The following is a 27,331-nucleotide window of genomic DNA, read 5'->3' as shown; positions in this document are numbered from 1 at the left end:
CAATTGCGTGTGTGTGTGTGTGTGCGCGTGTGTTTATTTTATCCTCTTTATCGATTTCGTCATTTTTCCTTTGTCGTAATCTAAAATTTTAATTTAAAAAAAAAAAAAAAATTTTTTGAATTTGTACGAACGGGGATCGTTAAAAAAAAAAAAAGGAAAAGAAACTCACAACGGCATTTTCACTCTTTCAATTCATTCAAACTGTCTTCTCCAGGCTCCGACCTCCTGGAAACTATGTAGGAGCGAAGTTGTTTATTTCTCGCATCCAATTGCATTATGTGCTCGTGAGCTTGATTTAATTGTTTGCTCATGTTGCTCAATTGCTCTTCGAGCGAAGCCGATTCTACGCATTTGACGGAATATTTTTCCGATAAGGATAAAATTTCTTTTTTTATTTCTTCCATTTCCGCCCTGCAAACAAACAAACGAACAAACAAAAATAATAATAATAATAATAAAATATAATTTAAAAAAAAACATTTTCTCCGTGTTGTCGTATAAGTTCCTCACTCGTGTTCTTTATGAAGTGCTCCAATGTCATGATTGCTTTGCATTTTTTTCAAAAACTCCGATTTGAATTTAGCAATTTCTTTTTGAACTTCCGTTTCGTGAGCTTTTCTCATAGCGTCAAGAGCTGCCAAAGTCGCTTGAGTTTCTTCTGCTAAAGCTTGTTCTTTTTCCGCGGCCGCCGCCGCCAATTCTTGCCTGTGTTTTTCTTCAAGTTCTGTTATGATTCTTCTGTGAGAATTATCTACGGCACTTAATCCCTTTTCGCAAAGAGTCTGAAAACAAAAAAAAATTACTCTTATTCCCTAGTCTCTTTCATAAGGAGTTTAATAAAAAAAAAAAAAAAACTTTTTCTGTTTCTCTCACCCGAAGTTGTTCTATTTCAGCTTGATATCTGAGTCGTATCGAATCAACTGAACTTTCATCTTTTCCATCTAAATCGGTTGATATCGTTTTATGATAAGCCATTCGTAATCCGTTAATCTGCTGAGAATATTCCACGTCGAGAGTTTCCAATCTTTTTTCCAAACATTTTGTCTTTTCAACGAGTTGAGCTTGTTCGATTTCGTGTTGGCAAACGAGTGAATTTTTCTGATATTCTAATTCTCCCATAAGATCCTAAAAAAAAAAAAAAATCACCAATGAGTCGAGACATAATAATAATAATAGGAAAGGGAAACCCAAACGAAAATACCTTCATTTCTTTTTGATGACAAAGTTTTAAAATTCTTATTTCTTCATCGTAATGATTCTCGACATTTCTTAAAGCTTCCTTGAGGAGACAACATTGCCTACATAAATGTTTTCCTTTCGTGAAATCTTCGAGTTGATTGGAAATGAATGCGGAATGATCGAGAATGTTGTTCGAATTCGAATGTGACAAACTTGGGAGTGATGTGGATGATTCCGGCAATTGTAACATTTCCCGAAGATTTTTTATTTTCTCAACGGAATGTTTTAAATTTTTTAACACGGCCGCAGAATTATTTAAACAAAATTTTGATCCTTCAACGGATTTCAAACACTCCGCACTGAATTTCTGATATAAATAAATAAACCTCGTTTCGAAATCTAATTCCTCTAACACGTGATTGTGATTGTAATTTATGGGTCCTGCTCTGCAAAAACCTGTCTGGTCGTTTTTATCTTTGGTTTCTTCCAATTCTTCCGTTAGAAACAAAACTTTGACATCGACTATCGTCATTTGAAAAGCAACGCTGAAAAAATCTTCCATCGCTTTTTTGTACTTTTTACTTTCTTCTTTCAAACCATCGTTAATTTGTATTTCTTTTTCTTCTTCGCGGAGTTTTTTAAATATTTTCTCGTATAATTTGTAGATTTCGGACACGTTACAATCCACGGCATTTCTCAGCGAATCTTCTATTTTCTCCAAATATTTTTCTTTTCTTCGGTATTTCTCCGCTATGAACGTCAATCTTCCCTCTTGTTCTTTGGCCAACTCGTTCTTGTACATGAGCAAACACCTCAAAGCGAGCTGCGATAATTCCACTTGTGCCAATTCTTTATTCAACGATTCCTGCGCGAGAGACCATGCCTTTTGCAACCTTTTATCTGCTTTAAATTCTTGTTTTTTACTTTCCTCCATTTCTGTCGATTGATAAAACGTGTCGTAAGCAAGAGAGAGCGCAATTTCTTCCAATTTCTTTTTTTTGTACGCATTCACCAAATCTTGAACCGTCTTCTGATGTTCCAATAACGTTTTATAATCTATTTTAAAATCATTTTTTTCCAATAATATTTTAACCACTTTTGAATTGTAATCCGCGACTTCTCCTTCCAAATAAAGAGTTTTTGAAATTATTTTAGATAATCCGTCCAACGCGTTTCCGGTCAGCGTAATATTTTCTCCTTCGATTTTATTAACGATTAATGTCATAAGAGCTTTGATTTCTTGAATTTCCGTATAATCTATGGATTGCTTCCATTGATTGCCAACGAAATTGCATTCGTTGAGAACTTCTCTTATTTTTCTTATCAAAACGGATTCGTAAGCAAGTTTTTCTGCCGTCAGCGACAGCTTTGCTTCTTCGTTGAATTCGTTTCGTTCGATGAGTGTTTGTTTCCTTTCGGATAATTCTGATATTTTAGATTTTAAAATACTTTCCAGGGAATGAATTATGTGATCTTCAGAGCCTGCGAATTTGAGTGGATTTTCTTTTGCCAAAGGCGATGACAAAAATTTATATTTTGTTAAAAGTTGTTCCGTTTCAATTATGCATTTTTCCAATGAGGAAAAATCTTCTAATGTCGTTATTTGATTTTTCCTTTTAAGAGAACCGATGATGGATTTACATTCTTGAAGTTTTCTTTTAATTTTCAAAATTCCCTCACTTGATTCCATTGCTTGATTTGAATCCGGCTGTGCATTCTTACAATCTTCGTTTAAACACTCGGCCTCGGCTTTAATTATTTTCCTTTCTAATGAAAACATCCTGACGAGAATTTTCATTGGTTCTGAACAAGGAGAACTTTCAAGAGATTTTCTCCTACAACGCGTTACTTCTTTTTCTTCTCGAACTTTCTTTTCGAAAGGTGCCGTCGGAGGTTTAACAACCACCGAAGTCTGCTTTCCCGATTCTAAAGCTTCTAATTTAGCTTCTAATTCTGCTAATTTTTCTTCGGTTTCCTTTCCGATATAAAAAGATTCTTTACCTTTGAGGGAAAGAGACCTTCTTTTTTCTCTTGAATCTGATTTGGCTATTTTTTGTTTTAACACGCGAGATTGTTTTTCCGATGCAGAAAGCTTTAGTGTCAAATCCTCTATTCGGGATGCCATAAGTTCTGCTTGCGCTTTCCCATTTTCTTCCTTTCTTTTAGCATCTTGTCTAAGATTTATAACGGTCAATTCCAAATCGTCATAATTGGCATGCGATTCTCTCAATTCTTTTTTCATGGCTCTTATTTCTTGTACGGCTTTTTCAAATCTTCCTTTTAATTCTTCGTATTCTTCAATTATTCTCTCCTTATTTAGAGTTTCTAAATTAATATCTAAATCTACATTTGTAAGATCACTCAATGAATCCACACTGCGACCTCTTTCTCTGGAAGAGGAAAGACATCTTCCTTCCAGTTCTCTCATTCTCCCATAAAGACCTTCATTTTCCTCCAACCCACGCATTAGCCTTTCACTAAGATTAGTCAATTCAGATTTTAATACTTGAACATTTTCTTCGCTAAGAGTGAGTTCTTCGGTAAGCATTTCACATCTTTCACTAGCTACCCTGAGCATAGAAGTAACGTCCTCCAGTTTTATTTCCCACGATTCTTTGTCGCTGGCATACTCTTCTTTTAACTGTTGATACATTTCTCTCCAACCGTCGTTAATGGCACTTTCTCTCCAAGACTTTAACATTCCTTCATGTTCTTTCAAAAGAGCACTATATCGTTGTTTAAGTTTTTCAAAATTTTCCAATTCTTGACTTTTTAATTTCAATTCGTTCTCGGCTATTTTTAAATTCCTAAGTAACTCTTCGACTTGCTGATTGGCATCCGTTTTTCTTTGTCTCAAACGTGATAATTCTTTTTCAGCCGTTGTTTTTTCACACAAAGCCAAACTTAACTGCCCTTTGAGCTCATCTATTTCCTTCACGTGTCTATCGACTTTATCTAATATTGCCGATCGCTTGATTGGTTCTTCTCTCTTTTCTTCATGGCTAGTTTCACAACTTCTATGTAAAGTGTGGGCTTTTCGGGAAGTCGGAGGGCTAGATTTTGAACGTTTATTATACACGCGAGATCTTGTGGTTTGGGTTTTAGCTCTCTCTTTTACTTTGGATATGGGTGTTCTATTGAGAGGAGGTGAAGGTGGAAGAGGCGTCGGACTAGCTTTCCAATCTTCTTTATCCTTTAAATTTTTATTTACACGTTCTCCTTCAGTCTGAGTCTTGTACAACTCGGAGAGTAACGACTGCGAACTAATTGAACGTTTAACTTCGTTTTTATCATTAAAGTGACCATTTGAAGGCTGCCTTAGAAGCTTTTCTACGTATTTACAACTTGAGGAGGGCGAAATGGTGACAGATAAATGACTGGGATTTTCAAATGATGAAACACATTGGCCATCGGAAAATTGCTTATTTCCAGTTCTTTGAGAACCTGGAAATTTAAATTTTAAAATTACAATCAATCAATACCTTACACAAAAACTATAAATATAAAATGGTTTAATGAATAAAAACAAATAATTCAAAATTTTTAAATTACCTGAATCTAAGTACGTATTATGACTAGTGGAATGATTGGAATCGAAATACTGTGAATTATTTAACGAAATACGAGGTTTATCTAAATCCCGTTCTAATTTTTCATTTATTTTTAAAGAACCTTTTTCAAAATTTTTAACCAAACCCGCAGCTTTAACTAATGCAGCGATCCAATTGCTTCTGATGCCCGCTGTGGCCGCTGACAAAACGTATTTTTTATCGTCCCAGGCCTTAAAAACAAAAAAAAAAATTAAAATTTAATATGAAAATAGTAAATTTTTTTTTTTAAATTTTCATTTCTATCTCTATCAGAAAAAAATGTTTTTTTATTGAATCAGATCTGGCAAAATAAAAGTTATATTATAGTTGAAAAAGTATAATATTAAAATGTTTTTAAACAAACAAGCAAGTACCGAATTTCAAAATTGAAACTAATTTCATGCTTACACCCAATTAAGATATTAAATTGCATATCATAATACCAATTAAATTTGATTCAAAATAAATTGAGATTTGACGCAAAAAACAAATAAAACTTCAAATAACTCTTATAATTTTTAATTAAACGCTATAAGGTTAGATTTAAAACGCAAAATAAACTGCCAACTCTAATATTTTCTAATTTAATAATATTATTAATAAACCATTTTTTTAAAGACGTTTTGTTAAACAGCTTTAAATGCTCCCAGTATAAAAAGACTAACCACAGTTTGAAATCCGTAATTTCTTTGAACCTGAATCTCTGACACGCTTTTGATCGAACTCAAATCCATAACGCCATCCAGAATTCCTTTATCTTCTGCTGTCGGATCGCGATAATACATAAGAGCAACTCCTCTTAAAACAAACCAATGTTTTGTCCATTCTTTTCCCGATCCTTGTTTTAAGAGCCAACCTTTTTTGATGTTTAATAATTCTTCAGCGGGAAGATCAACGCGAAGTTCCGAATCGGGAGGGTAGTCGCACAAAGAGACATCCAAATTACATCCATCAGGATCTCCTCGTACCTTTAAAGAAAATACGAAATTTTATAAGAAATTAAATTATTTTCGTGTGCACACACACTTACACTATTTTAAATCAATTAACTCACTGCTTTTTCTCGAACTGGGTTCAATTCATTTTTTTCCATAGGTGAAATCGGAGTTCCAGAAGATTCTCTTTCATCTTCACTACATTCTCCGTCTCTTGTAGGCTTTATCTGATTTTTCGTTTTACATTCCAAAGACATGTATTCGTTCGTAATATTCCTTCGTAATCTGGGTTTGGTCAAACTGTCCGCGATGTCTTTTAATTTTTCTTTTCTTTTTGATTTTTCACTTTCCAATAATAATCGTCTCGTTTCATCATTTTTATCCGAACTTCCTTCCCTGAGTATTTTCGTAATGCTTTGATCCGAGTTTTTATTTTTTTTTGTGGACGGAAATTCATCCCCGAAATTTTCTTCACTTTTTTCAACGGCAAACATTTCTTTGTCTAACTTGAGACTTCTTTTTTCTCTGTTCAACGATTTTCTAGTTTTAGTTCTTTCATCGGAATTTACTTTGTCGCGAGTCGGAGGCGAAAACGAACTAACCGGATGCCGATTACTGTAAGATTTTTTATCATCCGCGATTATTGTCGGCGTTTGTTCCGAATCGGTTTTGTTATTATTATTGGATTCCGATTGTTCGACTTTGACCTATTAAAAGAATATAAGTAATAATTTAAAGATGTAAAAAATCTTTCTCGAAATATATATTAGAAAAAATTTTATAACTAATATTTAATTCGACCAACCTGTACATCTCTCGTTGGGTATATATCACTTTCCACATTCAACCATTTTGATGAATTAGAATGTAGGACGACGTCTGAATCGGTACGAACGCTATTAAATCTAGGCCTGTTTTCCGTTGAACTTCTACAATTTAATGATGCCTGCTGTAAAATTGATGAAGGTTGACTAACGGGAAAAGTAGCGTTTCGTTTATGCCTTCCCTGAAAGTTTTTTAAAACATTAATTTTTAATAAACATTTTTTTTCCATCTTTAATAACTGCGACTCTATATATTCATTATTATTATTATTATTATTATTATTACCTTGCTGCGAAGAAAAACGCTTAAAACATCTTTCCACCACCTTGCTTCCTCTCTGGTCGTTCCCTTAACAAAATGTATTCCATCTGAAGCTGTAATTGCTATACTATACAAATTCCCTGTTATTTCTTCTGCATCGCTTACTTCCATTACTTTGTTCATATCAATACTAGCTTGAGGAATAGTATCAGGCTAAAAATTAAAAATCATAAAAATAATAAAAACTAATACTGTTTAGGATAAATATTTTCCCTTACACAAAACTAAATTGTATTAACAAAATTTACTAAAATCTGAATCTGGCTTATTAAATAAATCCAATAAACAAAATTTGAATTTATATAAGAGCTAACGAGTTTAAAACAAGATGTCAAGATGAAATGATGGTTAACAGTTAAAAGGTTTTACTGTGTACTTATGAAAATTATTTTAATTTTGTTGTACATTACTTATAAAGATAAGTTTCATTAATTTTGAGTATAAAACTTACATGTTCATCCAAAGAATAATTTAGTTCCCCATCATCGTATAGAACAAACCAACGCCTTTGCCATCTCTGGAAATAATAAAAGTTTTTTGTAAATATGTTACATTATATACTTAAAAAATATCTACATAATACAAACAAAATTTTAAAAAATAAGAATCACTTTAACAGTGTAAAATAATGAATATTGTAGTACCTTGGTTCTATTGATAGGGATGCTAAAATCCCATCCTGGAGCGACAAATAAATATCCACATTTTGATATTTTTCTAGCTGCCTGAAAACAAATATAAAATAAATTATACATTAAAATGATTTTTTTGAAAAGTAATTTCTCAAAAGCCATCACCAAAACTTAAATGACACTAAATGTATGAAAATGCTAAATAAATTGGATTATTACATGTCCTACATAATAACGTTTATTTTCAACATAAAAAATTGTGAATTTAAATTTTAAATTTTTTGTCAAATCGCTTTATAACTATATATTAATCATTTTTTCAGCTTTTTATTATTGTTCAAAAAATTAAAGATGTACAATTTAATATTCATTTATTCAACATTGTTTTAATTAAAATTTAAAAAATTGAAATCGATAAATATAAACATTGACACTTTTAGCAAATGCAATAAACTTTTAAATATAAATAAATTTATGTTATAATAATTATATTAAAAAAGTTTTTTAAATGAATAAGTATTTGACACCTACATAAATTTGAGTACATAAAAAAAAATTTTAAAGTACACTTACTCTGTTGGATTCTAAAGCCTCAGCAGAGTGTTCTTCTTTTTGACGAAAACAACTCGTACATTTTGTTTTATTAAATATATTTGGGGTAAATTTTCTACATTCTGCTCTTCCCGAACTTGAAGACATTTTTGCCTCCAAGGAATGCAGAGAATTGTGTCCTGAATAAATAACGAATCAGGCAATTAACCAAGAAAGAGCGACTTCCTGCTATGCATAATTTATCACCTTATTCCAAGTCGCACCTTTTTTTTCCAAAAACTTACTTAATAATTAGTTGCTTATTAATATTTCCGTAAAATATTAACATATGTAAAATTTCACAAAATAATTAGCTGCCCTATTTAGAGTCTATCAAATTGTAGACAAGCTCTTTCAAAGTAGGAGGATCAGGAATACCACAATGAAAAATAATTAAGTACATTTTTTACAAAACTAATCAAACTAATTATTCACACCTAAATATAGGAAGACATTCCTTAACACTAGAGTTTATTTATCCGTCAAACGACATTTACTGCGCAACTCCCCAAGTTTTATTTAGTTGACATTAGCAAGCCTGATTTATTTTTCGGGGCCCTCCACGAAAAAAATATTTATTTTTAAATTTCTAACCTATATTTAAAATTTTTTTTTTTGTAATATATACAAATTTAAAATTCAATATTTTTTGTCAATATACAGATAAAAAATGTAAAAATAAAATTTTTCATTTAAAAAAAAAAATTTTTTTTTTATTGTTTTTTCATTAAATAAATAAGTTTAAAAAATGAGCTGTAAAATTAAATTCTCTATGGTCAAAGTACCGGAATCCTCCATTAGAAATCTGTGCGCTTCGACATTTGTCCACAGTAATGCATTTGATTAAGACAATTATATAAGACTGAAATAAATATAAATTAGATGATTTAATTTAATTATTATTTTTATTTTAATTTGGTTTCTATTATTTTTTTTTTTTAGAGAATTTTTACATATAATAATTATGTATTTCAAGTACAAATACTCGAGGTAATAAAGTAGTTAAAAAAAAAAAAAAAAAAAAATTAAGCATTGAAATAAATTAATTTTAATTTTACAATTCGTTAAAAATAAAAAAAAATTATAATTATTGTTTTAATTAATTTAAAATTTATTTTTATCGCTTAAAAACACTCTTAAAATAATATTCCGTTTTATTAAAAGACGTTTAGCTTCTTATTATTTTCAACAGCTTTTAATTACATTTTTTTATATAAAGACAATTTTAGCCCTCAGAGTATAATAGCTGCATATAATTTACATTTATTTTTCTTTACAGAGCTGGTTTTTTAAAATGAGCTATGATTTCATATTTTAATTGATAAAATGAAATTACCTTGAAGACAGTAAATTTTTCTTGTTTTAAGTTTAAAATATATATTAGGTCACATGTGTAATTAAAATAAATTTTAAATAAAATGGCACCAAGTGACCAAAGCAAAAGGTAATTAATTATATTCTGTAAATAAAATATTATAATTTCTTTTATAACTTTTTTACACAAACAGATTAATTAACACCCTAATAAAGTGTGATTTTAATCATATTTATAAACTATTTCAGCTTTACAGATAATCTTACATTTGCCATAATTCCTGAAGTCTATGATGATGAAAATGCTTATGAAAATTTTGAAGCAGAATTAGAAAAAGCCCTAGAGGCAAGTTACAATGTCATTGTGATTGAGCCTTCTAAACTTGGAGATGAAACAGCAAGATGGATAGCTGTTGGAAATTGTTTGCATAAAACGGCAGTAGTAACAGGAATGATGTCGGTTGCAGCAGCATTTATTTGGAACAAAAGACCTTACATTTGTTTGCCTTTTGGAGTACTTTCTTTGCTGTGTACTGGTGTATATACTTTGTCTTGGCAATTTGATCCATGTGTAAAATACCAAGTTGAAACGGACTTAAAAAAGCTAATGGAAGTCTTACCTGAGCTCAATAAATTACCCTCACTTTTATCATTGGACAGTCAAAAAGTATCAACAGCAGTTTCACAATTCAATACTCTGCCATCTAACCCTGTAGTCTTGGTACGTAAAGATAATTCTAAAAAAAAAATGGTACATTCTGGTTTGTCGATATTGGCTGCAATATTTTGCATTTGGAGGTTGTATGATTCTTATAAATAAAATCTAGTTTTTTTTTTCAATTAAAGATTTTTAAAATCAACTTGTTTTATTATTAAATACATACTAATACTTTAGTAGTATTTACTAGTTAAAATTATTAATAATTTTATTAAAAATTAAATGCTGAAAAATTATTTTTAGATATTTTTTTTTTTTTTGTTGTTAAACATCAAGGCATTAAAATAAATAAATAATAAAATCGATAAGAAGTTACCAGTATACAAAGATTTAGTTGCCTTGGCCAAATTTTTAGTGAAAGTGTAAAACTTAGTTTTAAATATTTTCAATTAAAAATGGATTATTAGTTTGTAAATTTGTAGTAATTTAATAAAATTTCTCATGTTTTTCATTATACCAATTAGCATTTTTAATTTCTTAACCCAAAAAAATGTATGATTCGAAAAAAAAAATTAAAATATTTAGTGAGTTAATTTATCGAACAAAAATGTAGTGATGTAAAATTTACCTATGTAAATGATTTTATAAATTAAAAAATTTTATTTTCATTAAAAATAAAGTTATATAAAAAATAATATACAATTAAATAAATTTCTTTTAAAAAAATTAGATCAATAATTTAAAAAATGAATGTGTTTTATTTTCTTTAAAAAATAAATTTTACTTTATTAAGGGTAGGTTTTTGGCTCTTTCCATCATAATCCAATGAAATATTGATGGACTGATGTTTCTTATAAAAATTGCTAATTTAGATGTAAGAGAGGCTACCACTAAATCTTTCTTTTCTAAAACTATATTTTTAAATAAAATTTTACTTAGTCGTGTCGGTTCTATTCCTTTGGCAGTAGTATCATCCATAACTGGAAAAAAAATTTTTTACAATTTTTTATGAAAAATGAAATCAACACATTTTTTTTATATCAAAATTACATTAAAAATAAATTTATTTAACTTACTTTTGTATTGGTTCCCATTTTCAGTTAATGCATTAACTGACAAATTCGTTTTAATATAACCTGGACTTATAACAGAAACTTTTACATTGTTCGAAGCTACCTCTGCTCTAAGAACATCATGGAAAGCTTGAAGTGCATGTTTTGAAGCAGCATATGCTGATCTATATGGTATACCAATTAATCCTTGAACACTGCTTACAGCAACAATGTGACCTTTTTTCCTATCAATCATTTGTGGTAGTATTGCTGAAACATTAAATCGTTTTTAAAAAGTCTCACATGCTAAAATCACAAAATTTTTAACGATATGATTAAGATACCTTTAATTAATGCTACTGGACCAAAATAATTAACATCCATAATAAATTTGTCTACACTTATATCAGTTTTACTAATTCTTCCCCTAAAACTTATTCCAGCATTGTTTATGAGAACATCAATATGTCCAAATATCGATAATGCAACTTGTGCTTGTTTTGATACCGATTCAATATCTGATAAATCTAATGGTAAAATTACTGGATGATTTTTTTGAGTCTGAAAAATTTAATGTTACAGAATGATGTAGAGTTTAAAAAAAAAAACTTATTTTTGAAATCGTAAATGAATACCTTATACGTATTTACGAGAATGTCACGAACTCTTATTAATTCATTTTCCCTTCTGGCTGATAGTATAACTTTACAACCGGCATTGTAAAAACAATGTGCTAAAGCTTCACCTAAGCCTGAACTTGCACCAGTTATTAATACAACTTTTCCTTCAAATTGTTTTAATAAAATTTTATATTTCAAATTATTAAAATACTTAATAAGTATTAAACTTATAGAAATGGGGAAGATGAAAGCAGTCAAGAACCAATAAGTTTTTGCCAATCGAATATAAGCGTAAAAATTGTTCAAATTTGTTGTCATTATTTAAAGTTAAAGCAACAGTAAAATCATACAGATGAATTTAATAATCAATTTATACGATTTGAAAATTCATTTTTAAAACAACATAATTTTTCAAAGTTCATATAAAACGTATTTTATATAATAAAAAAAAAAAACTTTGGTTTTGAAATACTATCCAATTAATTTGAATAAAAGAGTAAAAAAAAAAATTTTAAATAAATACAATTTAATATGTTTTTATTTAAACAAAAATTTGAGAAACCAAAAAAAAAAATTTCATTTAAATTTTGAAAATAAAAAAAATTTTTTAATTGGAACAAAACACGACGAGAAGTTTATTATTCCATAGAGTATATAAACTATTTACATTTGATTTAATGTATTACGTAAGCACTTAACAAATGTAATTTGAATTGTGCACCAAAATTTTTTTTTTTTTAACATACTTTTTAAGGCTCGAAAAAAATTTTGTCTTACTTAATTAATATCCATTATTCCTTTTATTATATTAAAATTCCAAATTCCTGCATGATCCTAGAGACTAACAAAAATTTGAATTTTTTTAAACAAAAAAAAAAAAAAAACCGCGCTTTACGTTACAAAAATATAAAATCATTTGGTATACTTTATACACTTAACTCATAAATAAACATTTCTACAATTTTTCTTGTTAAAAATTATCAAAAAAATAAATAAATAAAAATTGGAGTTAACATTAACATTTAAGATTTTGAAAAGTAAAAGCTTTCATTAAGCTTTCATTTGAAAAAAAAAGCTTTCATTACATATCGAAAATAAAGCTCAAAATTTAAGCTGACCTAAATTTTGTTAAGAACATAAAATATTTTATTAAAGTTGTTACGTTTTTTTTTTTTGATCAGTTACTAAATATAAATACTTAAAAAATTAATAAATATGTAAATAAATTTTTAAATAAATATATTAATTAATGGCAACTCGTTTGAATGAATCAATTTGAATACAAATAAATGTTGATTCAAAAAAAAATTTTTTTTCTATTTCCTTCATCAATTCTCGGTATTGGTTCCGTTTAAATTTTTACGAGGAAACGTTTAAAAAATTTCCCTTGATACCAAATAACCAAAAATATCCCGTAGGACTTTCTGGGCATACTCCAAGTCTAAAAGCCAAACGACCCGTATTGGTAATGGCCCAAAATTTATTTTTTGCCAAAATACAACGAAATCCTTCGACATTGTTTTCCGCGAAAGCATCGGGAGATTTTAATGGATCATCTGGAAAAAAAAAAAATTAATTATGGAGCATTCGTAAAACGATTCAAAAAATTGAAAAAATTTATGATTATCATTATTAACCGTTTGAATTTTCCTCGTGTGAAAAAAAAGACATTGCTCGCCAGTGGGAGCCCAATGGGAAAACTTCGGTATTTTCACTTCTTGCAAATATTCTTCCGTTAGAATCCAATGCCCAGACGCCATTTTCTCCAACCGAAACTTGTTTCAAACTCGAATTTAATGGCGCTTCTACTGTTTCCCATACGTTACCTGAAATCAATTAAATGGCCTTTATAACAAAATATTCAACATTTTCACAATCTTGATATCTTAAATTATTTGATTTTAAATTAGTTTTACCTGTTAAGTTATTAACCGAAATGCCCAGTCTGCAGAGTGCAGATCCGTTTTTCGTTACCGCCCAAACTTGTTTTTTCCCACAAGAAATACTTATCATTTGTTCGTCACTTGGTACATGTTCCCACGACAAGCCCTAAAATTAAATTTTCAAAATGTGAAAAAAAAAAAACCAAACTTTCCCTTTGAAAAAACAAAAAGAATTTACTCACGGCCGGACAATTTTTACTGACTCCCCGTCGAAATAAAACATCCCCATTTGAAGCAACTGCCCAAGCTGTTATTCCATTTTCATCGGAATTCAAACTACAATCGGTTAAGGCAGTGTGACCCAGCTCAGTCCAAGGTCCAGAAATTTCTATTTTCGCACATCTGAACCATCTTCTACGCCTGACGTAATCAGTCAAACTTTTGCAACCGTGATATGTAGATGGAAAATCAACAGCATACTGCCAACCGTCCTTATCGACTCCTCCGGGAGTATGAAAATCAACACTCCAATCATTAATCTATACACCAATTTTTTTTTAAGTTATACTAAATCAATATTAAAAGAAAACCCAAATTTAAATTTATATGTGTGAAATTGAATTACCCAACGCCATCTTTTAGACAATAAACAAGTATTTTCTTTTGTCCTTTTGTATTTACCAGTAACGTCAGACCACATAAATCTATCGGTAGGTAAACCGCGAGAAGTATATCCCGTTAAAGGATTCCATCTTTGATTTTCATAAACATAATAATATCGTATATCTCTCATTTTGTTACACAATGCAGAACCTGAAAAAAACAAATTAACGACTTTCATTAAAAATACCTTGTCTTGTATTTTTACCAAACTTTTTTTTTTTTTAAGAGTCGATAGTTACCCAGGTACAACCAAGCCGTATTATCAAATCCTATACCCCAAGTAATACCTTCTACGGTTTCTACCTTTTTTAAATGACCTCGAATTTGCTGCCAATACATCGAATAAGGTTCCAATATCAATTCATTACTCGTATATAAAACTTTTTTTATATTAATGTCTCCTTGACAATATAAATGAGTTATGTTTGGAAAACTAGAGATGAAATCATTTGAATCTTTTTTTATTAAAAATTCAGTGAATTTTTTATTATTTACAGACACTACAAAATGTAAACTTGTACAAATTATTTTGAGCTCGAATAATTCACCCATTTCAAATGGCATCGTTCGACTTCTTTCTTCTCTATCCCAAATTAAATTTGTTCTTGAATTTTGAATTACGCATTCTTCCTCGAACCGAGGATTAAAATGATAGACGATATCACAGTTTCCATTTTCTTCACAACGCACGAGATCAATGGCAAATCTTTTAGCATTACTATGTACGCATCCCCAAATTGTTACAGAATGACCGGGTGTAAAACCGGATGATAAAGGTACGTGAATAGGCAAATCAGTATCTGAGAATGTTTGTTCCAACGTATGTTTTTCACTGTTATCAACCCGCTGATCGGTCTAAAATAAAAAAAATATTCAAAGTTATAAAGCATTCTTTAAAAAAAGAATAAAAACATTTAAAAGTTTTTTTTTTTTCCAGAAATTTAAATTAAATTGTTTTGACTAAAATTATTAATTATGGCTTACGGATATTTTTGAAAGATCACAAGCAAATATGTCGCCTCTATTAGTAGTTATCCATACGGAGTTGGGACTAGGAACATCCGACACGTTTCTTATCTTATTACAAAGAGAAGACAATTCAGATTTCCACTCTTCATATTCATCTTCAGCTAAAAGTGTTAATGCCTAATAATTACATTATTTCAAAAAAAGTTATTAAAAAAAAATTTTTTTTAAATAGGTATAAGAAAATTGCAATAAGGGGAAAAATAAAAGTAAAAGTTAGTTGATGGCACAAGAGAGAGAGAGAGAGAGAGAATGTTGATATTTAAATAATAAATTTAGGTATAATAAAAGAAGCTCACTTTTAAATTGTAACTTCAAAGGAGCCAAACAATCGAAACTAAATATAGAAAGACGAGGATTTTGAGAAGTACAACAACTTATAACGGCTGACACATTTTTTAAATCGTACTTTGACCAAGTTTCAGATTTGGATACGTCAAATATTTCCAACGTGCCAGATTCCACTTCGCACTCTTCGCTGATCCATTCTAATTCTATCATGCAGTCTTTAAAGTTATTCTCTTTGGGTAACAGACATTTGCAATTGACTCCCTTTGTCCAAGATGAATTTTCAACGGCTTTTTCATAATTTTCAAGTGATGCAAAGTCTTTTGGTATTCTTTCTTTCAAAACGTTTAAAATTTTAATTCGCCAAGGTTTAATTAATTCCAATTGTTTTTTCGAATTCGTTTCGGCAAACCTAATAAAATTCAATTATTTTTAATTAAAAAATAAATTTAAATTAATTTAATGAAATAACTAACCAATTGGGTAAGCTTTCTGTGTTAATAATGCAAGCACCAGCTTCGACGGTCGACCATAAAGCTTCGCTGTCGGACCAATATAAGTGATCATTATCATCTTCACGTTCTCCATGTTCACTATATATTCCGGTAAACTCATCAGATTCAAAAATAATACTATCGGCAGCATAATGAGCTTCTGTTCCTACCACCGATCCTCCAGCCTGTTGAGGACTCCATGATCGTGTGGGAATCGCTATTTCTAAAGTACAAATTAGTAACAGAAATATAAAGTTGTATTAAAATCTTTACTTTTTAATTTTTTTAAATTATGTTCGATTAGCAACTAACCTTTACTAATAAACCCACACACAGGATGACTAACGTTTCCGTAATTTCTAATGTCTTCCTTGCTGTTTCCTTCTTCACAATATTCTTTAATTTCACCAACATTTGCGACTTGCGTTTCATCTTCGTGAATATCGCTTAAATTAATACTTTGAGAATCAGATGATACACTATCAATAGAACCGGTATCCGGTATGGAATAATTTAATTTTATAGATGAGTTAATTAATTTTTGAGAATTTTGTCCAACTGGCGGTGCAGAATGACAAAATTTCTTCAAATCGATTTTACTTTCAGGAAACGATTCTCGGAATTCTTCTTGATGATTCTAAAATAAGATTAATATTTAACTTATAATACTTTTTATAAAAAATACACGATTTAATTTAAGTTTTCCAGGAAGAATTAAAAAACATAAAAAATATACAAGAATGTACATTTTGTAATTTTTATCGTATAAATTATTTTAAATGAAATTACCAAAGATGCCCAACTTCGATGTCTTTTTTCCCTATGAGCTTCATCACTTCCAGATCTGAAGCTGGCCGAGCTGTTTGTACGACTCAATTGAGTTGGAGCACTTATTGCACGCCAAGTTTTACCCATTAAGTCCTCTTGTGTAACTGATGTACGGAAATACAATACCCTTCATAAAAAAAATTCTAATCAATAAATTTTTAATAAATAAAACTTTTACTTTTTGTCAAAAGATAATTTTCAATTGTAATTATGTGAGGTAAGAGGTTTGAAAGTTATTTTCAAAGAAACAAACATTAACATACTTATCAGATGTTCCTACAGCCCAAACTTGATCATTTGATGCTACAGATATTTCAGTCATGTTTCCACACATTTCTATCCAACCACTACCTGTTGCCATACTATCACTAACACCTGAACTCTCCCCATTTATGCCTTTTCTAAACCACACTCTTCCATCTTTTGTAGTAGCCCATATGCTGTTGTAACCTACTGAAACTTGACTTAAATGTAAATTTTCATTAGGTTGTTCTATTTCAACCCAGTTGGTACCTACGATGAAAAAGAAGAAGAACGACAATTTTTGGAAATAAGAAGTTACATTAAATTTTTGTTTTAGACACAAATTAAAAATTACCTGTCAATGAAGCTCTGGTAATACCAGTACGAGCTAATGCTTTACCATTGTATAAAACTATCCAAACTAAACCTGTGGCTCCCACACTTACTTGACAAACTTCACATCCACTTGGAACTGGTATTAAACTCCATCTTTGCCCTTCAGGACAGTATTTATTAACATCAGACCTAAACATAAGTCTTCCACAAGCTGTAACAGCCCAAACTATAATTGTGCCATCTTTGGCACCAGGTAAGTGTTTTCCTCCAACACCCACTCGAATGAATGGTTCTTTAGTAGGATCTTTATGAAGCGGAGCTACAGCACACCAAGAATTTAAAGCAATATACCTTCTATACCTATACCATTTTCTTCTTCTGACATATGAGGACCATTGTTTCGAAGGATAATAAGTTGCAGGAAAGTCAACAGCATAGGTCCAGCCCTTTTCCAAAAATAAGTATCCAAAAGAAAAAGAAATTAAGAATGTAAGTTTAGAATAATTTTTAAAAATAAGTATAAAAATAAACTTACATCATGATCCAATGGTTGTCCATTTAATGTAAGTTCTAATTTCCAATCACCTTCCCACTGCCATGCCATAGATGGCAATCTAATTTTTTTTGGATTTCTATCAAACCTTCCATTTTCATCAGAAAAATTAAATCTATCAGTAGGTAAGAGTTTATTACTAAAGCCGTCAAACGGAGTCCATCTCTCATTTTCGTAGTATTCTTCTTTTACTCTAATAGGAATGTCTAAACCATAAGCATGTACATATATTTGTCTATCACCTCCAACAGCCCATAAAAAATTTGGTACAGCTGATAGTTGTTTAAATTCAAGACCCAAATAAATAAATTCTCTCCACTTTGTACCATTAGTTGATAAACCAAAAACCCTTCCTTCACTATTAATTGCAAATAAGAGGGTGCTGGGCATATTATTTTTAAAAAAAAATTTAACCCTTTGAGAATTCAATATTTGAAAGTCAAAACTCGACACATGATTAGCAAGCTATTTGAAAATTTTTTGGATGTAGTATCAAAACTATCCATAATAAATTACTGTTGACGAATAACAAATAGAAATGTTATCGAAATAAAATACTAAAAATTAAATAATTCCTTTTTCTGTCTTAAAAATATATCTTAATGGATATAAAACATTTTATAAACTACCTGCTTAAAGTTAACCATTCAAAATATTCAAAACAGAAAATAAAAAATTATGTAACTGCTCACTGTGAAAGCTAAACATAATTTAAATTTATTAATTATATGGCCAATGGCATTTAAAATATTTAATCACTGGCTAAATAATACTGGAAAAAATAATGGAAAATATTTTTAAAATAACCCATCACTTATTGTTTCCTAATTGCTTATAAAGAAAAACAACAACAGTCAATCAATACAATTATTTTCTTTTATTAAAAAAAAAAAGGATTACAAAATTTAATACAAAAAAATTTAAATGAAAATACTGTTGAAAATGAGTAAGGTTGTGAATAACATAAAATAATGGAAATGTGTCTGACGCACACGAAATATAGATTTTAAATATTCACGATTTTTAAGGCTCTGAAAAAAAAAACCGTTTCAAATAAAAAAAAAAAAATTTTTATACTATGTTTAAAAAAAAAGTAAAATTTAACCCTAAATTATGTTTTTCGTTGCCTAGCAACAAATTAATTCAGTGTTTGTAATATATTTCCCTCGACGACAGTAAGTTTAATCATAATTACAATTTTTTTTTTTTTTAAATTAGATATAAACCGTTATAAATTAAATAAAACGTTAATTCGTTCGATTTTTTTTTGAATTTAATGGTAAGTAACGGATTTATTATGCATTGCAAACAGTTTTTTTTTTTTTTTAACCAATGTCTCAGTTTTAAATTAATATTTTAGGTTAATGATAAATTAGATTTATTTGACCAAAAAAAAAGTCAAGAAAATATATTTAAAGAAGAGGATAATATGCACTTGTTAGAATCAAATCCGACAGAAATTATAAAAAGTATAAAAAACTACAACGAATGCGTTCAAGCTTTCGATGCAACTTTTTGTAACGGTAAAAAAAAATTTTTATTCTTTACCTAATAATTAATAATTTTTACCTTAATTAAAAATCCATCGTACTTTATTAATTATAGAAAAATATTCCACTTCGAGTTATACAAATTCTTCAACGAAACTCCTTGAAAAACTTTTAAAAAATTCAGAAAGTGATATTTTGCCCGTGGAAACAGATTATTTACAGTCGTCAAAAGACAGCATTAACGATGTAGACATTTTACAAAAAAATTATTTACCAAATGAAAAAAATGAAATTTTTAATTCAGGTGATAATATAAATTGGAATATAATATTAAATAACAAAACAAATTTTGAAAATGGCGAGAGTGATAAAAATAATGTAGAAAATATACGAGAAGAATATGAAATGACACAGGGTAACGCGAACGTTAATAATATTTCCGTTAATTTCTTAGAAAACAGTATAAATTCGAAAAAATTACAAAATGAATATTTTAAACCGTTTATAAAAAATTCTAACAGTTTTTTACACAAAACTAAAAAATTCGAATTGGACGAATTTAATTTAAATGAATTTTTTTCATATTGTGAAACAAAACAAGAAAATAATAATTACAGTATGACGGTTGAAAACGATTATGCAGTGGCAGAAGACGTTGAAAAAAGTAATAACGGTAATTTCACAATTATCAGAGAATGTGATAAGACGAATGAAATTCAAGAACTTTATACACCAGAATTGTTTAATATTAATTATCAAAATGTTAATAATAATTTTCACACGAGAAAAAATATAAATTTCGAATCACAATTTGTAACACAACCTCCCACGACCGTGAGCAGCCATTTTAATGACGTTAACGAACTTCCACAAAAATTGATTATAGAAAATGATGAAATAAATGATTTTCCAAATGAAAATTTTGAAAAACTTAATTCTCTCGATGAGGAATTATATCGTTTGTTGGAATCGATTGAAAAACAAGAAAATGACGAAACCAATAATGGTAGGTTAAATTTTAAATCATTTATTCATATGAAACAAGTTGTTTGTTGATACAAATTACTCTTTTAATAGTATGATATTTTTAAATAATATTTTCATTTGTTTTTTGGCATACAAAGAAATGAAAACAAACATTCAAACAAATCAGAATCCAATTGAAGATAATAATAATATGAAAGAAATTTATTGTTGGCTTGAAAATGCAGAAAAAGAACAAGAAGGATTGGATGAAAGTGTAATCAGTATAAAAAGAAATGATTCAACCTGTGAAGAAATTAATTTATCACCCAGGTGACATAAAAATCCTATTTTTTTTTTACAACAACAATTTATACTTATTAAAAAAAAAATTAAATTTCATTTTTACATTTAAGATTAGATAATCTTTTGGAAAAAAATCCCATTGAATTAGCACATGAAATATTATTATTAAACATTCAAATTGAAGATCAAAAAAAAGGAATCAAATTATTGAGAGACACATTAGGAGAAATGAAAGAAAGAGAAAAAGAATTTATTTTGGAACAGAAAAAAATTATAGAAAAAACTAAAGAAGAATCTAAAATGTTAATACAAAGACATCAAACATTTATTAAACAAGTAAAAATAATAATTTCCAATGTTAATTTAATTTTATTTAATTTTTTTTTTTCTTTGAAATAAAAATGATTAATTTATTAAATTTCAGTTATTAAAAGAAAAAAAAAATTTAAATAAAGAAGTGGGTCAATTAGTTTTAGATTTTAAATCAAATGAAGAAAAATATAAAAAAAAAATTAAAATAATGCAAGAAAGGCATGCAATTGAAATAAAACAAGTTAAAGAAGCTCAAGCAGTTGCTGATAAAATAAAAAGAGAAAAATGGATGGAAATGAAAACAAAAAAAATTAAAGTAATTTAAAATAAAAAAAAAAAAAATAAATTAAATTAGAATTAGTCAATTGGTCAATTTATTTTGTTTTGTTAAATTTTAGGAAATGACAATAAAAGGTTTAGAACCAGAACTTTCACGTATGGTCGAAGTTAAACAAAATGAAATTTTCGAACTTAAACAAATTCATAGAACCGAACTTGAAGCTGTTGAACTTAAAGCAATTCACAAAACATCTGAATTAATTGATCAATTAAGAGCTGAATTGTTAAGAGAAAAAGAATTTGCAATTGAAAGAGAAACAAATATATTAAGAACCAGGTTTTTGTAAAAAAAATTTTCCCTTTTTTTTTGTTCGGGGGGCGGGGTTAAGTAACAGGCTAACATAACGGTTATGTTGTTGTTACAGACTGGAAGAAAATTTTGAAAAGGAGAGAAAAAAATTGGAAGGTGTGAATCAAAAATTAAAAGAAAAAATTATAGAAGTAGAAGAAAAATTAGCAAATCGTGAAATTGAATATCGTCAAAAATTAATTGAAAATAAAAAAGAATTGGCTAAAGAAAAAGAAAAATTAATTGAAGAATTTAAAGAGAAAACAAATGAAGATAAACAACAGCATCAAGTATTAGAAATTTTAATTTTTTATTTATTTTTTGTTATTTTAAATTTAATTAATTTTGATTATTTTTTACTAACAGTTGGAAATAAAAAATTTGAAAATTTACTATGAAGAAGAAAAAGAAATATGGATAAGAGATTTGAAAAAACAAGAAGCCATTAAATATTCTGAAAAAGAATGTATTCTGATGGAACAATGCAAAAGAGAAAAAGAAAAAGAAATGGAAAAAATTATGGAAAATTTCGAAAAAGAATCGGAAGAAGTAATTAATATAAAAAATATTTTATTACGGTTAACAACAAATGGAAAAAAAATGACAAATTTTTTTGTAATTTACAGGTTAAAATTCAATTAAATAAATCGTGGGAAAATAAATTAAAAAGATTACAAGATAAATACGATAGCGAAATAATGGATTTACACGAAAATGAAAATTTATTGAAATCTAAATTTTCCGACATGAAATCCGAATTGATTGAAAAAGAAAATTTAATAACTGAACTTCAACATCAAATCATGTTAAATCAAACTGAATTGACGCTATTGAAAAAAGTTAATAATAAGAAAATTTTTTTTTTTGTTTAATTTTGTTGCAATTAAATTGATTTTTAAATTGTAATTTTTTTCTTTGTTAGTCTTGCGAAGAAATGACGATAGAAAAAAGTAATTTAAAAAATATAATAAGAAAAGAATTTGATGATAAAATAGAGACGATGAAAATGAATAATGAAAAACTTGAAAAACGTATAATAGATATGAAAGAAGAAGAAATGAAAAAATTAAATGAAAAAGATGAAAAACATTTAATAGAAAAAAATGAAATGCAAAAAGAAATTGCTAAAATTTACAGCAGGTCAGACAAAGAGAGAGAGAGAAATAGAGAGAGAGAGAGAAAGAGAGAGAGAGAGAGAGAGAGAGAGAGAGAAAGAGAGAGAGAGAGAGAGAGAGAAAGAGAGAGAGAGAGTTTATTGAAAACTTTTTTTTTTTTAATTAAAAAACTTAATTATATATAATTTTTTTTTTTTTTTTAGAATTAAATCTGTTGCTAGTAAAAAAGATGTTAAAATAGAATGTTTAAAAAAAGAAAACGAAGCTTTACAACAAAAAATACAACAACTCGGTACCATGTTGGAAAAACAAAGGAAAAATCTTTTACTAAACTGATATATCCTCATTTAAATAACAAAAGAAAATTTTCTTTTAATGAACCTCATAAATAATAATAATAATTTTCACAGTTTGTCAATAATATACAGTATCTCTTATATCAAATTCAATTTTTTATTTATAAACTTACCTTTAAAAAATATTTCCAAAACAATTCACGTTAATTATTAACTATTATTATTATTATTATTATTTAAATAAAAAAGTAAAAAAAATTTAATTGAGAAGGATGATTGATGTTAATCTCACACCACCGATAAAATTAAGATAGAAAAAAAAACGATATTAAAATCCGAAAATTTCTTTAATTTTTTTTTTAATTATTAATTATTATTAATTAATTATTATAATAATTTTCTTAATTTCTAAAAATTAAATAAATAGAATAGTTACAATATTAAACAATCTAAAAATTAATTATAAATATATATATATATATATATATGTATATAGCTACAACATCCATACCCAATTTCTTAATATATAAGGAAAAGCTTTTTTTATCAATCTATCAGTTATTTATATAATTATAGGGGGGACACTGCTTTTGCTAGAGGATGTTATCAGTATTTTATTTATTTATTTATTAAAATCTATTTATATATATATAATCGGTTGTATACTTCCTTCTTCCTTCTTTAATTTCTACATTTTCATATTAATTTACTTTTTCGGTGATATAATTAATTAAAAAATATTATTTTATAAACGACGACGACGACGACATATAAAAATCTAGCAAAAGCTATTATGAACCGCTTAATTAAATAATAATAATAATAATAATAATAATTATAAAAATAAAAAAAAAAATTAAATAATTTTTCTAAAGCATTACAACATAATCACTCTAAAAACATTTAATTTAAAAATTAAATTATTTTATTATCGTTTCAGGAAAAAAAAAAAATAAAAAAATTTTTCCTTTTCTGCCCCCACCCCCTCCCCATCCGATTTAAATTTGCAAAAGATTTGAAAAAAGCTGAAAAACTAAAAAATTTCCTTTTTCTTTCATTTTGATTCATCATATAATATACAAAATATTTTATTTATTTATTCAAAAAAAATAAATATTTATATTGTATTTTTAAATAATTAAATATATTTCAAAAAAAAAAAAAAAAAAATGTTTTTTTTTAAACTAAAATAAGCTATAATATAATAATATATATATATATAATACGACACGTTTTTAGAGTGATGCTCACAAGAGCAACATCATCATCTACTCATCAATCAATCAATCAATCAGCAAGCCTTTGATTACTATAAAAAAAAAAAAAAATTACAACGAAGAATTGATTTAAATTAATTATTAATTTTTTTTCTTTTTTTTTTTTTTTTTTTAATAAAAATTATTATTATCAATTCGATTTCTAGCTTACACATTTTGTACAAAGCAAACTGAAAATACCTTTTTTTTTTTTTTTTTTATTTAAATAAATATATTTCGAACGAGCGCAGGCGTTCGCCTGAAATAAAAATTTCATTTTTTTTTTTTTTTTTTTTTTTTTTTTTCCAGTAGTGCTTTATAGTAGAGTGTGTCATCAGATCTATAAAACTAAAGAGCCGCCATTAATCAGTAATTGCACTTTTCATTCATGAAATAAGTGACGTCATCGAGATTGAGATTCTTCTTTTTTCATGAGAACTGGAGGGGAAGGTTGATGATGAGAAGGATGAGGCGGTAAATATCCTCCGACTCCGTATAATTTTGCTCTTTGCTCTTCATCTTCCGGCCTGTACGGCGCTAGCGGATTGTACCTCATCAAGGGATCAAGACTAAATTGAAAGATAAGAAAAATTAATTGTGGTACGAATTCCCGGTGTGCACATTAATCGTGGTACGGAAATTACCGGTATGCAAAAGGATCAGGACCAGGTGTTGCTGGCCACGTCGAAGGAGTAAAATGAGGTGCCAACGGCGGAGGCCTTAAACTTGGATGCCTACTCCCGATTCCGTAAGAATGAGGAGGATAAGGTCCGCTGGGTCCAGTTCTCCCAAGAACTACAATGTCTTCTTCTTTTGCTTTTTAAAATAAAAAAATAATATTATGCAGAAGCGAGTTTGACAAAGTTTTGATAATCCAAAATATATGAGTATCAAATACCTGTTCTGGGTTCTTCTTTGATTTCTCCATTTCTTAAAGGAGATCTGTCTCTTACTTTAGCATACCTTTCCAATTCTCTTTTCTCCAACTCTCTCCTTTCTTTTTCCCTCCTTTCGCGTTCACGTTCGCGTTCTCGTTCGCGTTCCCGTTCACGTTCACGTTCTCTCTCACGTTCACGCTCGCGCTCGCGTTCACGTTCAAGTTCCAATTTTCTTTTTTCCTCTCTTTCTCTTCTTTCACGATCTCTTTCCCTTAAAAAAAAAAAAAAAAAAATTTTATTTAGCTCAAATGTAAATATCACTAAATGTTTTTAAACATACGAATCAGTTTTTTTTTTTTTTTTTTTTCATTACCTTTCTTCTCTTTCCCTTCTAATCCTTTCTTTTTCTCGCTCTCTCTCTCTTTCCCTTTCACGTTCCCGCTCCTCTAATTCTCTTCTATCAGGCTCTGATTTTAATGACCAAGGAGAAGAACCAACGGGAAAAGCACTGGGTCCCCGTAATCTGTGAATTGAGAAAAAAAAAATTCAATGTAATTATTTAAATGTGATAATAAATAAAAAAATTAATTATTCTTTGTAGTATTTATTACCTCCAAGGATCGTGAACAGGAGGTAAAGGCGTTAACGAAGAAATTTCTCTTGGAGGAAAGCCCGTAATGCCAGTAAATGTAGAGGGAGGAGCTCCGAAGCTACCCATTGGCGGATACCGTCCAAAAGGTGTAACAGCTGAACCTAACAATAACAAAAAATATCGTTTTCACCAACTTATATAATTATAACATTAACAATGAAAACAGTGTAAACATACCAATGTGGGGAGGAGGAGGTGGTAAAAATCCGGGAGGATAGCTTGCCAAATCGTGACGAGGACCACCAGAAGGAAATAAATGTCCCGATGGTCTTAATAATGTATCCTTACTACCAGAAGTTCCCAAAGACTTATTTTCAATTGTTTGCTTCTGCTGATGATGATATATTTCCCAAGCAACCCTAACGTGCATGGCATTCCATTTTCCGGTTTTCTGAAAGAATTCATTTTTTAAAATTATTTTGTTCAAATTATTTTTTCTGAAAATAATACAGGAAGTAAAATGTTTTTTACGTACTACTATCCTAGGTTTTGTAGAATCTCCCACTTGCTAAAAATTAAAAATACAATATAATTAGCAAAAAATAAACTTATTTAATGATGTAACACTTATATGATGCAAATTTGTGGCTTACCTTCGGAGTAAAGGTTGGTAAATGGGATGGAGGTGCAAAAGGTGTAGATGGAAGTCCGGGCCCTAAGAGTCCCGGTGAAAATCCAGAATAGCTTACAAGGCCCAAATTTCCCCTATAAAAAGGAGAATCAACGCTTCCGAGTTTTGGAATGTCTTTAAACAAAGGAGGGGGATAAAGAGCCGGAGCTTGATGCTGATGAACATGAGTATGCTGATGTTGATGATGATGCATTTCAGTCCGAAGAAAAGCAGGCGCAACTCCAATACTTCTTTCTTGTGAGGCTAAAAATCGATTATCCAATTCTCTCCTTAATAGATCGGCTTGATCTAAAAATTCGAAAATCATAGTTTTACATTTGAATTATTTTAATGTCAAAACAAAGAATTTAAAAAAAAAGACACTAACTTGTTTGAAAAAGAGATTCTGCAGAAAAAGGAGTAGATGGAGTCGGACCCGCTGAAGGCGGAAGCGGAGGCGCAAACATTGAAGGCGGAAAATTTGTAGGATGAAGTGGAGGTCTTGGCGGTCCTGCATTAGGAGCGTTTAACCATACAGGGTTTTTGGTATACGATGAAGGATTGGGTAGACTAGATGAAGAAGTGGCATTAAATGGAGAAGCAGAAGGAGGTCCATTAACTGGAGTGGTGCTTCCCCTACTGAGACTGCTTACGTTACTGCTGTAAAAAAAAAAAAAAATGACAAAAGAATGAATCTAATGAAATTAAATAACTTATGTGTGTGCTGATAAAACATTAATGAAGAATAAATCAAACCTATAACTATCACGTTCTCTTGTAGGACTATGTCCTCT

General features: G+C 28.8%; 6 protein-coding genes across 6 annotated transcripts in view; 2 read left to right on the top strand and 4 right to left on the bottom strand.

The window, feature by feature from the left end:
• Nucleotides 1–179: 179 nt before the first annotated feature.
• Phum_PHUM051580 (protein outspread, putative) lies at nucleotides 180–8,181 on the bottom strand (the record flags this gene model as incomplete). The annotated part of the gene is made up of 17 exons (XM_002423304.1): nucleotides 180–411; nucleotides 511–782; nucleotides 874–1,125; nucleotides 1,265–1,585; nucleotides 1,938–1,966; nucleotides 1,990–2,107; nucleotides 3,086–3,701; nucleotides 3,873–4,353; nucleotides 4,804–4,960; nucleotides 5,435–5,737; nucleotides 5,824–6,411; nucleotides 6,510–6,710; nucleotides 6,833–6,984; nucleotides 7,099–7,114; nucleotides 7,302–7,367; nucleotides 7,495–7,571; nucleotides 8,052–8,181. 17 exons carry the CDS (start codon nucleotides 8,179–8,181, stop codon nucleotides 180–182), a joined length of 4,011 nt encoding a protein of 1,336 aa, XP_002423349.1.
• Nucleotides 8,182–8,845: 664 nt separating this feature from the next.
• On the top strand, nucleotides 8,846–10,207 carry Phum_PHUM051570 (uncharacterized protein; the record flags this gene model as incomplete). Its single annotated transcript, XM_002423303.1, has 2 exons — nucleotides 8,846–8,903; nucleotides 9,645–10,207. The coding sequence occupies 2 exons, from the start codon at nucleotides 8,846–8,848 to the stop codon at nucleotides 10,205–10,207; spliced, it is 621 nt and encodes a 206-aa protein (XP_002423348.1).
• A 618-nt stretch (nucleotides 10,208–10,825) lies between these two features.
• Nucleotides 10,826–12,035, bottom strand: Phum_PHUM051560 (short-chain dehydrogenase, putative; the record flags this gene model as incomplete). Its single annotated transcript, XM_002423302.1, has 4 exons — nucleotides 10,826–11,025; nucleotides 11,122–11,367; nucleotides 11,442–11,658; nucleotides 11,733–12,035. The coding sequence occupies 4 exons, from the start codon at nucleotides 12,033–12,035 to the stop codon at nucleotides 10,826–10,828; spliced, it is 966 nt and encodes a 321-aa protein (XP_002423347.1).
• Nucleotides 12,036–13,076: 1,041 nt separating this feature from the next.
• Phum_PHUM051550 (uncharacterized protein) lies at nucleotides 13,077–18,537 on the bottom strand (the record flags this gene model as incomplete). Its single annotated transcript, XM_002423301.1, has 15 exons — nucleotides 13,077–13,273; nucleotides 13,355–13,543; nucleotides 13,634–13,766; nucleotides 13,843–14,139; nucleotides 14,226–14,413; nucleotides 14,503–15,109; nucleotides 15,248–15,393; nucleotides 15,589–15,912; nucleotides 16,091–16,294; nucleotides 16,384–16,654; nucleotides 16,861–17,026; nucleotides 17,163–17,412; nucleotides 17,498–17,924; nucleotides 18,014–18,413; nucleotides 18,485–18,537. 15 exons carry the CDS (start codon nucleotides 18,535–18,537, stop codon nucleotides 13,077–13,079), a joined length of 3,852 nt encoding a protein of 1,283 aa, XP_002423346.1.
• A 770-nt stretch (nucleotides 18,538–19,307) lies between these two features.
• Nucleotides 19,308–23,181, top strand: Phum_PHUM051540 (uncharacterized protein; the record flags this gene model as incomplete). Its single annotated transcript, XM_002423300.1, has 10 exons — nucleotides 19,308–19,310; nucleotides 19,392–19,500; nucleotides 19,637–20,531; nucleotides 20,599–20,817; nucleotides 20,901–21,126; nucleotides 21,501–21,718; nucleotides 21,807–22,020; nucleotides 22,097–22,308; nucleotides 22,401–22,535; nucleotides 23,067–23,181. The coding sequence occupies 10 exons, from the start codon at nucleotides 19,308–19,310 to the stop codon at nucleotides 23,179–23,181; spliced, it is 2,346 nt and encodes a 781-aa protein (XP_002423345.1).
• Nucleotides 23,182–24,800: 1,619 nt separating this feature from the next.
• Phum_PHUM051430 (uncharacterized protein) overlaps nucleotides 24,801–27,331 on the bottom strand; it is a gene marked incomplete at both ends in the record, with an annotated part of 8,234 nt that continues 5,703 nt past the window's right edge. The window contains 8 exons of the mRNA XM_002423299.1: nucleotides 24,801–24,966; nucleotides 25,042–25,207; nucleotides 25,296–25,538; nucleotides 25,710–25,798; nucleotides 25,887–26,028; nucleotides 26,105–26,318; nucleotides 26,521–26,846; nucleotides 26,926–27,197. Of these exons, the coding sequence (XP_002423344.1) occupies nucleotides 24,801–24,966; nucleotides 25,042–25,207; nucleotides 25,296–25,538; nucleotides 25,710–25,798; nucleotides 25,887–26,028; nucleotides 26,105–26,318; nucleotides 26,521–26,846; nucleotides 26,926–27,197 (1,618 nt within the window). The remainder of the gene's footprint in view (nucleotides 24,967–25,041; nucleotides 25,208–25,295; nucleotides 25,539–25,709; nucleotides 25,799–25,886; nucleotides 26,029–26,104; nucleotides 26,319–26,520; nucleotides 26,847–26,925; nucleotides 27,198–27,331) is intronic.

The sequence above is a fragment of the Pediculus humanus genome, genomic scaffold (genome assembly GCF_000006295.1).
Source record: "Pediculus humanus corporis 1103172107402 genomic scaffold, whole genome shotgun sequence".
Taxonomy (NCBI): domain Eukaryota; kingdom Metazoa; phylum Arthropoda; class Insecta; order Psocodea; family Pediculidae; genus Pediculus; species Pediculus humanus.
This window is presented reverse-complemented; position numbering and strand designations above follow the sequence as displayed.